Genomic DNA, 12,537 nt, shown 5'->3' on the forward strand with positions numbered 1-12,537 from the left:
TATGACAAATAATTAAATATGAAACAGGCTTATTTTAACATGCTGCTCTTGTCGCCAAGAACTAATGCTAAAACTATGCAAAGCAAAAACACACACCCTCAGACATGAGAAGATGACATAATCAACCTGGCAACATGGGAAAGGAAGGTGTATAGAAGGTGCATTATCCCTGGTGTGTTCACAAAATATGAGATGTATAACTAGACACAATATAATCCCCCATGTCGTTCTTAGTGTTTTGTTTTTTTGTCCTTGATCCATCATTTGAGCCTCAGAACTTCTCCACGTCTTCTCTTCTTTCCAGTCTCCTCTATTTTCTCCTTTATTCCCACCCCATATTTGCAGTCACATACAGAACTGCAGCATTCCTTCCACACAGCAGTAAATATAGAATTGTTTTGGGACACAGTAGATTAATCCTCCTTTTATCCCTCCTATTTCTGTTGTCATATCTGGGAATGCACCTCTCAAAAAAGAGGGGACAGTAGTGCTAACAGTTCACACTTGTGGTCATTGTGCAGTTGACTGCAGCAGCTGTACCAATGTTTGCAAAAATGTCAGATGTTCTCCATTAATAAAGGTGGCACTTTAGGCATGAGGAAAACACAGGTGGATGCCATGAGAATTCACCACTCCACCCCCTGCAATAAAAAAATTAAGCACAGTCTGACAATCACAAACTTACCACCCCATCTGGAAGACCCCTGACCAATGTTCCCTCTAACAGGGATTCCCAGATGTTGTTGACTGCAACTCCCAGAATCCCCAGCTGCAAAGGCTTCTGCTCAGGGATTCTGGGAGTTGTAGTCAACAACATCTGAGAATCCCTGTTAGAGAGAACACTGTCCCTGACAGAGTGGCTAGCCAAAGTTTATTTGGTGAGCTTCGAGGCACAGAATCAATTCACATTCAGGTCCCCCTGGCCCAAATTCAACTTCATCCATTATACAACACTGATTATCATGCTGCATTGGCCATTTCTTCCATTTTTGTCTCCTTTTTTCACTCTTGGTAGTCTAGTCGATGACTTTTTAACTAGTCATAGTCTAGTTGGGTAATCTCTTAACATTTAATGAGATGAGAACAAGGGCTGATATGGGAAAGCATTTGGGTGGAATGTTGACTGGGCTCAGGTTGTTCTTGGGAGCATGACATTTGCAATGAAAAAAGCGTATCAACATGGTTCAGTTAACAACTAGAACAAACTATCACAACAGTTTTAGATTCGCCTGCCTTCCTAAGAGCAACACTCTACATGGCTGTGGGGTTTTGTTTTGTTTTTTAATCACCATTGGGGAGGGAATGGTGATAGTTTTAAACAATATTTTAAAAGAAGATTTGGTGAAGAATTCTGACTCATTTCCTGACATGTTGTGACAGTTTTCAGTTTTCCAAGTTGCACTGCCCTTATATGAAGAATGTAAGAACTTCAGCTCTCTTATTTGATGAGATCAAGACTACATAGCAGCCTGGATGCAAATTAGAAACTAACACTGGTGAACAGGTTGGAGCACCATCCCTAGAGAAAATGCTAAGCAGCAGGCTGGATCTGTTATTTTCTCTCTCATACTAATAGAACTCATCCTGTGAAGTTGATTGGCAGCAAATTCAGGCAGTACTGATCCAAAGGCAATATTTTTAGTTGTACCAATGAAGCAACACACAATCTGAGAGTTCCATCCCAACATCCACAGCAAATCATGCAAGAGGAGGTACTTCTGTAAGCATGTGATGCAGCCATTTGGAGCAATAAAATTTTCTGAGCCAGCCTGATTAAGGGCAAACAAAATAAAGTATTTTGTGGTGCCAGTCAGAAGCTAATTGCTTTTCAAACAGATTATAGCTAAAAGGAACCTCAATTTTCAGAGGTAATGAAATTTGATATTAGGGATAAGCAACATAGGGATGCCATCATCTGCACGCACCCCCCTTTTGAACCGAGGTATATTTTGCAGGGGTGGTGGGCTAATAAGCTTATTAGGTCCTGGGTCCAAAATTACCTAGCTGCACCTCTGGTTGTTGGGCTAATGGGGCTTGGTTTGAGAAAAAGAAGTCAGTTTTTAACAGATGAAAGTTTTGTTTGTTTCATTTTGTTTTGATCTGGCTTTTTAAAAAATAATGTGACTGAGTTAAAATTGGATTTGGGATTTTTTGTCCCTTCTTTATTGTGACTGTCTCAATACAGTATATATTTCTTAGTTCCGCCGGCGCCTGCTACTCTCTTCCTTGTTCTTCGACGAGTGGGAAAGAAAGAATATCTGAATAATAATATCCCTGATTTGCATGAAACACGCCTTGACTTTGCTGCAGGGCTAGATTGAATTCGGAGAGCAAGTAATTGTTAGATTGGCAGGCACTTTCCGACTCCGAGTGCCATTGAGTTCAAAACGATACAGGTAAAGAGGCCAACTCAAAAGTCACAATGAAACGAACAAGCGGGGAGCTCCTCAAAAACCGCCATCACTAGATGATAACATGAAAACAGGGAGAGGGAGAAGTTGCTGTGCAAGCTATCAGGTTGCACCAAAGGGGGCAGAGAGAGTAGCGTGGCGGCTTTTGAAAACTGGAAACTACAAACTTGGGAGTCATTCGGCCCTACGTTTCACCCCGGACGGGCAAAGGGCGAATGTTGTCCCCACCCCTCGGAGCCTCCCCCTGCCCTGACTGGCAAGACGGGCCGGGCGGGATTTCGAGCGCCCTCCAGGTGCGCCCTCCCAGCGTGCTACACTCCGCCCCCTCCGCTGCCTTCTCCCCCACCCAGGTTGCAGCCTGCCTCGTTTTATTATCAGCAGCACCCGGAAAAGGGTTGGCTTAGGCTAGGCAGCCAGCAGGGCTTCCTCACGCCCACAGCAAGTAACATACCTCGCTTTGGGAGGGTCCATCTGGCCGGCGGCTGCCTTGGCCCAGAGTTCACGAAGGCGAAGAAGGGAAAGGGAGAGACTGAAGCGCGGGGCTTTGCCATGGCTGGGCTCGAGATTGTGCTGCTCTTGGTGAGTATTTCAGCCTGTTGCTCCTCAGCCAGAGAGAAGCAAATCTGTAGAGCCATTTGAAAAATCGTCCTTCAGAAGGGGAGGGGGCAGATATGCTCGAGGTGGCTTGGAAAGAGCGCGGGGGGACCAATAGAGAGCTGTTAACTTTCCCAGGCGTCGGGCAGATTAATTCTGCAATTCGTAGGGAAAGATTGCAGTGCAGGCGGCTAGATTTCATGCTGAGCGGGGCTTGCTGGGAGACTTGCTTCTCTTTCAAGGTAGCAGTCCGCGCCACACCCTGCCCTGTAACCAGGCTTTGTAACCTCGGCGAAGAGTTTCCACAGTAATGTTAATGGCTCCGGGCCTGGAAACACCGACAAAAGATGTTCAGGATTGAGATCTGCGTCGTGCTACAGTGGTTAGAATGTTCTTTCGGGGAAGCTGAGAGTTTTTCGTTTGATGGCTTGGAAAGTGGAAGATATGGAACTTTTTAAGATTTCCAATTGCCGAAGAAAATAATCGCGAATGGTTTAAAAGGAAAGACAGGTCGCTAGGAGTTCTTCAGGATCACTGCCTTCGTTTAAATGAGAAACCATGCTTTTATTTTAAAAAATTGGCCACAGATTCAGCTTGTAAAAATCGGACTGCCCTCTGGAGAGCAGAAAATCAATTATAAATTGTTACCAGTTTGACGCCCTTCGCTAAATTCCCCAGATTTGTCTTTTTGGCTCTTCAACTGAAGATTTTGTTGTAACAGCAGGATTGTGTGTAGATTGCCTCTTGTGGTCAGGTCTGGTGAAAAACAATCCCCTTTCACAGATCACGAAGCACAGCTTTTGTAAATGGGAAGAGCATAGGTTCTTTCCAGTGATGCTCCATAAATGACTTGTGGAGAAAGGGTCCATCTGAGACAAGGGTTCCCAACCAATGGCTGCTTTTGTGGCTGGGAGTTGTAGCCCAACAAAGTTGCAAGCCTCTGGTCTAGGATATTAACTTTGATGGCTAAACAGAACCTCCATCTTCAAAGATAGCATATCAGTTTTGAAGGAGAACAGTAAGGGAGGGTTATCACCTTCATGCCCTATTTGTGGGCTTTCCAGAGATCTCTGACCATGACCCATTGGTCTTTGTAGAAATGGGATGCTGAACTGGATGGACCCCAGCCTGATGCAGCAGGATTCTTGTGTTCATATGACTAACATAGTTATGTGTGGAATGGCAGGCTTCTAGAACACTTTCAACTAGTAACTTAGTAAATCTGCCCCCCACCCAAACAATCTGTGGCAATGCGCGTGCTCACTCGCTCTATCTTTAAAAAAAAAAAAAGTGGGCTTAAAAAAAAAAGACCAAGGTGTTTTTCACAGCTGGCTTTTAGTTCTCATCTCCTTTGGAATGGAGGGGGTTCATTCACATATTGGCCAAATTTATCCCAAAGTCCTTGCAGGCTATCTGGGACTTCACATACAATTCAGGTTTCTCATTGTGCATTAGAGTGTAGCCTGATTTATATCCAAGGTAAAAAATAATCCACGTTTTGTTTCAGTTTTGGGGGGCAACTTCAAACTCACAGTAAAGCCTCATAGTAAACCCGCGGTAAAGCCTGCTGTCTGGGAAAGCCCCAAGCCCTTCTTTCCCTCCCTTTGATTTCCATGCATTGATCAACATTCAGCTCCTTCTCCTTTGTGATGCCACTTTGGGGCACAAGTTGCTACATGACAGAGTTTCCTAGTAAATATCAGATTCTCTGGAAACTGAGAAGCATTCCCAGGAATCATGGATCAGACACTGTTGATAAATTTGTTTTGGGATTTACACCGGAATTCATTTGAAGCAAGCCTTGCTGGGCTTTGCCTTGGAACATGTTGATGCCTCTCCTTGATTATACTACCTGGGGTGTAATTCAACAAGGTCTGCATAGCAAAGTTATAGCCTTTCTTAAACTGTGGCTGAACTACAACTCCCATCACCCCAAGCTACAATTTATTATGGCTGGGTAAGATAGGAGTTGTATTTCAGCAACATCTGGAGTACAGCAGGTTGGGAACCCAATACAATATGATGATTCTTTATTCGGTCACTGACCAGAAAAAATAAGCAGGGGGGATGCATCAAAGCATTGGAACAGAACAACAATATCTAACAGCTATTGAGAGGTTAAAGGGCTGTAGAATATATCATGTCTAATCCTGTTAACAATCAGAAGAAATTTGGCCACATTATATGTAACCTCAGCATCTCGATCCGAAAGTAAATAACTAATACGAGATTGATCTGAATGGCCATAACAGTTGCTTAGATGTGGATCAATAAGAACAACCTGAAAGTAATTATAAAATTTACAATATAATAAAATGTGAGTAATTGACTTAACTGCTTTATCACCACGCAAAGACACGTGAATAAAGGACCTTTTTGTATCTGTCCTCTAGTACCATGGATGAAAATGCTTTGAAGCAAGCTAAAGAGAATATTATCCTATATTTGGGAACCGCAAGTGAATTTAAGTATGTGGCAGGTGTAACCTCAAATAATGGCCGAACATATACAGATCTATCAGACAAATGAGTGTGTTCTTCTTGATGAGCCACGTCCAGTATCCTCTGCTTGAAAACAAGCTTAGCTCACTTGTAGCCCCAATCCAATATTATTATTATTATTATTATTATTAATGATGATGATGATGATAATATTATTTCAATTTCTATACCACCCTTCCAAAAATGGCTCAGGGTGATTTACACAGAAAAATAATAAATGAATAAGATGGATCCCTGTCCCCAAAGGGCTCACAATCTTAAAAAGAAACGTAAGATAGACACCAGCAATGGTCACTGGAGGTACTGTGCTGGGACTGGATAGAACCAGTTGCACTCCCCCTGCTAAATTAAAGAGAATCACCACGTTAAAAGGTGCCTCTTTGCCAGATTAGCAGGGGTTAACTTAATAGGGCAGGAGAAAGTTAATACGGCAGGAGAAAAGCCAAAACGATGTAATTTGGCCTCAACAGAGGATCTCCAACTGGAATAAAAACATTCTGATAATAACAGGCGGATTAGACCTTTAGGGAAGAGAAAATGTTTTAACCAAAAACTACAGATTAGCATCTAAGTTCTGACTTCCATCCTGTGCATACCTGACTCCAAATGTATAACAGCATTAGATATGCACCGAAGGACCTGGAGCAAACTCTGCAGAAATTTGGACTGAATAACTTCAAGAGATGCCAGGTCCTGATGGGGCGAAATCTGAATTCCAAAGAGCAGTGGAGCAAGAGACTTAGCTTCATAGTGAGGAGATTCTCACGGTCGGGCAAAAGCGGGCTAAGGGAGCCTAGCCCGCTTTTGCCCGATCGTCTGCTGACACGGGAGCTGCGTGGCTCCCAGCAGCAAACCCTCCTAATTCCCCCTCCCCTTAGACAAGGTTAGCGGAGTGAGTGCTCCACTAACCCCGTCTATTTGATCGTGGCTCTACACCGTGGCAACACATGAGGGGACCCCCACCGGGAGCCTGAAACAAGCCTCCCAGCCCTGGGGGTCTCTTCAGGATGCCCCACGGACTTGTGTGGGGCATCCTGGAACTTCTGGGGGCTGCATGGCCCCCAGTCCCTGCAGCCCCTGCCGGTTCCATGACGGAGCCAGCGGTCGTGTGGGTGGCTGATCCAGCCACCCAGGGCTGTCTGAGGATCGTCTGTGGAGAGAGTGGGTTAAGCCCGCTCTCCCCGCAAACCCTTTTAAGGTGGGTCTCACTAATCGTGAGACTCGCTTCAGAGTCTAACTGCAGCAGGGATAAATTGTCCACTTTTAGATCTATAAAAAGCCATAATGGCTGTGGAACCCTTTTATGCATTCTGTTTCACATACAGGTGAAACTCGGAAAATTAGAATATCGTGCAAAAGTCCATTAATTTCAGTAATGCAAATTAAAAGGTGAAACTGATATATGAGACAGATGCATTACATGCAAAGCGAGATAAGTCAAGCCTTAATTTGTTATCATTGTGATGATCATGGCATACAGCTCATGAAAACCCCAAATCCACAATCTCAGAAAATTAGAATATTACATGGAACCAAGAAGACAAGGATTGTAGAATAGAACAATATCGGACCTCTGAAAAGTATAAGCATGCATATGTATTCAGTACTTGGTTTGGGCCCCTTTTGCAGCAATTACTGCCTCATTGCGGCGTGGCATGGATGCTATCAGCCTGTGGCACTGATGAGGTATTATGGAAGACCAGGATGCTTCATTAGCGGCCTTCAGCAATTCTGCATTGTTTGGTCTCATGTCTCTCATCCTTCTCTTGGCAATGCCCCATAGATTCTCTATGGGGTCAGGTCAGGCGAGTTTGCTGGCCAATCAAGCACAGTACACTGTATACTTTTCAGAGGTCCGATATTGTTCTATTCTACAATCCTTGTCTTCTTGGTTCCATGTAATATTCTAATTTTCTGAGATTGTGGATTTGGGGTTTTCATGAGCTGTACTCCATGATCACCACAATTATAACAAATTAAGGCTTGACTTATCTCGCTTTGCATGTAATGCGTCTGTCTCATATATCAGTTTCACCTTTTAATTTGCATTACTGAAATTAATGGACTTTTGCACGATATTCTAATTTTCCGAGTTTCACCTGTATATTTTGTGGAGTTTGGACTACCTCTAAAATGGAAAATTACATGCAAGTATTTAAAATGATCTCAGTCACATGGCCATCGATTGCCCAATAATTTTGGTCTTTTGATAGTTAATATCTAAAGCATTTTCTCTGCAAAAACTGACCTAAGCTGCTAAGGCTCTTTTTAACCCAATTGGAGACTGGGAAAGGATCACTGCATCATCTGCATACAAAAGGGCAGAGATACGAAGACAATTTCAGAGGGTGGTTGAGAACCCTTTCCTAAGACATATTCACAGGGGTTAATTTGAAGCAAGTCCCACTGGGGCTTTCCCCTGGAAGAGAACACATTCTGTCTGAAACATATGAAGTAATGGTGATTATTATTCACCACAAAACTGATTTTGGTAATACAATCATGGAGGCAGAATCTGCAACTACAATTGCTGAAGCTGGGGGAATGGTCTTTATATTAAGCTCTTATTGCATAAGCAGTGCTTCATTTCTAAAATGAGATGTGTCAGAGCTGGATACCAAGCACTGTTCAAATGTGCAGAGAGAGGTGTTAACATACGTGTTCAGAGGCAAGAGGCAAACATACATGTGTTGCTTTAGGGCAGCTTTAGCCTGAACTCTGTCTCCCTGCTTTGTAATGCTTGTAGTTGCAGGCTTTAGCTTCTATGCAGAGACATTCTACAAACTATGCAGAATAAAGTCCTAGATTAGCCCTGTTCACAGCTTATGTTCAATGCACATAAAATCTTTGTATTGTGAACACATGTACAAATCTAGACAAAATCGTTCACATGTTCAATACACATACAGTAGTATACTTCCTAGTTGTATCCTTTATTTGAGCCTGCCAATTGTACTTTTCAAGTAAATCCATGTACAATCATAAACACACACAAACTGGAACATGTGTACCGACATCTATCTGCTCATACAACATGATGTTTGATAGAACAACTGAGGTGACAAAATCTTGTTCTGGTTGTACCACTTAACAGTTCAGAAAGGTTGTTGTATTTTTGAATATTGCCCCTTGTAAAGAGTTCTTTGCATGCAGGAAACTAACAAAAAACAGCAGACTGTGCTAGACCTTTACTTCTGATATGATAGCTTTCACTACCTGCAGAGAACTTCTTAAGGGACCATTCAAAAATAAGGCACCCCATCTGCAGTCTCAAGTTGTATAGTCTAGAATTATGATGCATGCCTCAGTTTAGCATGTAATGTGTAAAATGGGTGTGCTACAAGAATCAGTTGAAGTGTGGAGAATTTTGCCAGACCTACCATTCCCCAAGGAACCGTATTGGGGGTAGTACTATTTAACTTGTTTGTAAATATTCTGAAGGTAGAGATGAGCCAAGCTTGTAGATGATTCCAAATTATCCAGCATGGTGAAATCCCACATGGCTTACAAAGAGCTGCAGAAGGATCTTCTCCAACTGGGTGAATGGGCAACAAATTGCAATGCATGTCAGAACAAAAGAAATTCCTATGAAGAAAGGCTAAAGCCTTGGGGCTTTTTAGTGCAGGAAAAAAGCAGCTAAGTGGGGGACATGATAAAAGTGTATTAATGAATGCATAGTATGGACAACATAATAGAATGCTCCATTCTCTTATAATACTCAGTCACCCAGTGAAATGGATTGGCAATGGATTCAGGACAGGCAAGAAGTACTTGTTCATACAACATGTGATTAATTTGGCATAATTAATCCATGCACCATGAATTCTCAGCCACAGGATGTGGTGGTAACCATTGACTTTGATCACTTTAAACAGAGATTAGATGTTCATGGAAGATAGATCTATCTGCAGCAGTTGACTATGGAAGCAAATTGAACCTCCTGGAGCAGTTGATTGGTTGATTAAGTGCCATCAAGTCGGTGTCGACTCTTAGCAACCATATAGATAGATTCTCTCCAGGATGATCTGTCTTCAGCTTGGTCTTTAAAGTCTCTCAGTGGTGCATTCATTGCTGTTGTAATCAAGTACATCCACCTTGCTTCTGGTCATCCTCTTCTTCTCTTGCCTTCAACTTTCCCCAGCATTATTGACTTCTCAAGGGACTTGGGTTTCTGCATAATGTGTCCGAAGTATGATAGTTTGAGCCTGGTCATTTGTGCCTCGGGTGAAAATTCTGGATTGATTTGTTCTATGATCCATTTGTTTGTTTTCCTGGCTGTCCACGGTATCCTCAAAGGTCTTTTCCAGCACCAAAGTTCAAAAGTGTCAATGCTTTTTCTATCTTGCTTCTTCAAAGTCCAGCTTTCGCATCCATAGAGTGTCACGGCGAAAACCATTGTCCAAACAATTCTAATCTTTGTAGGTGCAGACTGTTAGAGGTTGTTGATTTTTACCCACAATAGGTAAAACAGCAGAGCACTAGGGAATGAGCACACACTCCAGTTACAGAGTAGGTAGCAGAGGATGGTTTGGATATTACAGCTGTCTAGAGAAAACACATGGAAATCCTTGTATGACTAAACACTAAATATTTATTGGTTAAATACACTTAGATAGGAAAGACCTATCTCTAATCTAAAGGACTACATAGTGGATAGGTAAGGAGAGAGAGAGATGTTTCCATCTGCTCTCTAGGAGGAAAGGAAGGATTGTGACTCAGCACAGGAAGTGCTGCAGAGTCAGTTCAGGGGTCATAGAGTAGGGACAGATAGGGAGACCCTGACTCACTGTCTCTACTCTCAGTGCCCCTAGTGGTCATTAGGACAGTTGGTACAAAAGGTCGATGCACTGGAAGTTCATCTCCAACACATCACGGCATCTAAATATCCTTTCCAATGCCTTCATTGCATCCCTACCAAGTGCTAGTCTGTGACATATTTCTTGACTGCTCTGTGCAAATTGAGAAGCAGTAGCTGGGTAGAAAGAGCGTGAAAGGGCGATAGCAGGCTCTGCTGGTGGGCTTCCTGGAAACCACTTACTGACTGCGGGAAGGATGCTGAATTTGAGCAACCTTTTGTCAGTGATCCAGTGCTGAGACTTTACTGAATGTCTTGAGAAAAGCTTACATATTGCATTTAGTTCCGTTATTCTTTCTGGGAGGACCTTATTCTCTCTCTGGAACTATGCAGCTACTCTCACTGAAAATCACCCTTCCACATACATGCTGCATTTACCCTCAAGTACTTTCAAGACCTTTCCCCAGCAGGGATAAAAGCAGCTTGGGGGATTTCTATTGGGAAAACTATTATGAGAGGAGTACACATACACATCCACCATCTTGAATCGGTGTGGATGACATAATCACAAACTATGCCATTGAAGTGTCCTTATGTGTCCCTACAACTTTACCCAATTTGGTTCATATTGGTCAAGGCATTGTGAAGTTGAGCGGGGGACATGGACACGTGGACACACACACACACACACAGAGAGAATTCTGGGTGATCTCATAAGCCTGCTGGAAAGTAGGCTAAAAAATCATCAGTACTTACTTTCAATACACCTTAAGTGGTGCAGTGGGAAAATGCTTGACTAACAAGCAGAAGGTTGCCAAATCCCTCTGGTACTATATCGGGTAGTAGTGATATAGGAAGATGCTGAAAGGCATCAACTCATACTGCGTGGGAGGAGACAATGGTAACCCCTCCTGTATTCTACCAAAGAATACCCTCCCCCCTCCCTAGGGGAAGATACTTGAAGGGTACTCAGGAGGTACTTGATGCCTCACACTGCAGCTGCACTGCTCATAAGAAGTCTTATTGAAAATAAAGTTTACTTCAAATAATAACTTCATAAAGTTTATTTCAGTGGGAGTACTCATGAGTAACTTAGTGTAGATGTAAACCAGTGACTGGAGTAGCCTGTTTCACAACTGGTGTGTGTGTGTGTGTGTGTGTGTGTGTGTGTGTGTGTGTGTGTAGCTGAAGGTTTGTGACAGAAGGGGCACACTTGTGGGTTTTTTAAGTTCGGAACCCCTGCTTTAGTATCCAGGTTTAGGCAGTGAATATCAAGGCATGATCATCTTTTAGCCTACTTTCCAGTAGGCTTATGAGATCACCTGGCATTCTGTGTGTGTGTGTCCCCAACTATCAACTTTGCAACTCCTGGACCAATATGAACCAAGTCAGGTACAGTTGTAGGGACATATAGGGATACCACAACAGCGTAGTTTGTGACAATGTCATCCACCCCAATCCAGGATGGCTGATGCGTAAACTTTTGAGGCGCAAGTGAGCTAATGTGTGAACCACCTCACTGATTTGAACCAAATTTGCTACAGTGGTAGGGACACAAAGGGATGCCCAGATGGTGTGTGTGATGATGTCATCCACTCCAATTCATGATGGCAGCCATGTGAATACCTGAGGCACAAGAGGGCTAATTTGTGGACTGTCTAACCAATGTAAACCAAATTAGGTACAGTTGTAGTGAGTGACTCACAGGGACACCTCAACAGCATAGATGTCATCCACACCAATTCAAGATGGCGGACTTGTAAACTTTGGAGGTGCAAGTGGGCTAACTTGTGGACCACTTAACCGATTTGAACCAAATTTGGTACAGCTGTAGGGACACCTTAATGGCGTAGATTGTGACAATGGCATCCAACCCAATTCAAGATGGCAAACATGTAAACTTTTGAGGCACAAGTGCACTAACTTGTGGACAGTCTAACTGAAATGAACCAAATTTGGTACAGTTGTAGTGAGTGACACACAGGGACACCTCAATGGTGTAGTTTGTAATGATGTCATCTACCCTGAGCCAAGATGGCAGATGCATGAACATTTGAGGTGCAAGAGATCTAACTCGTGGACCTTGGTATGAACCAAATTTAGTCCCGTTGTAGAGACAGTGAAAGGAAAGCAGGCTGATTAGTTCTTACTAGAACAAATTGTTTCATATAGAGAACATTTCCCATTGTAGTCCTGTAGAATGAGGGCCCATCCCCATCCATGGTTTGGAGATTGG

At 43.0% G+C, this 12,537-nt stretch overlaps 1 protein-coding gene across 1 annotated transcript in view; it reads left to right on the forward strand.

The window, feature by feature from the left end:
* Positions 1 to 2,340: 2,340 nt before the first annotated feature.
* Positions 2,341 to 12,537, forward strand: part of DSG2 (desmoglein 2) — a 50,116-nt gene continuing 39,919 nt past the window's right edge. The window contains exon 1 of the mRNA XM_053251094.1: positions 2,341 to 2,990. Within this exon, the coding sequence (XP_053107069.1) occupies positions 2,961 to 2,990 (30 nt within the window). The 5' untranslated portion in view covers positions 2,341 to 2,960. The remainder of the gene's footprint in view (positions 2,991 to 12,537) is intronic.

The sequence above is a fragment of the Hemicordylus capensis genome, chromosome 4 (assembly GCF_027244095.1).
Source record: "Hemicordylus capensis ecotype Gifberg chromosome 4, rHemCap1.1.pri, whole genome shotgun sequence".
NCBI lineage: Eukaryota > Metazoa > Chordata > Lepidosauria > Squamata > Cordylidae > Hemicordylus > Hemicordylus capensis.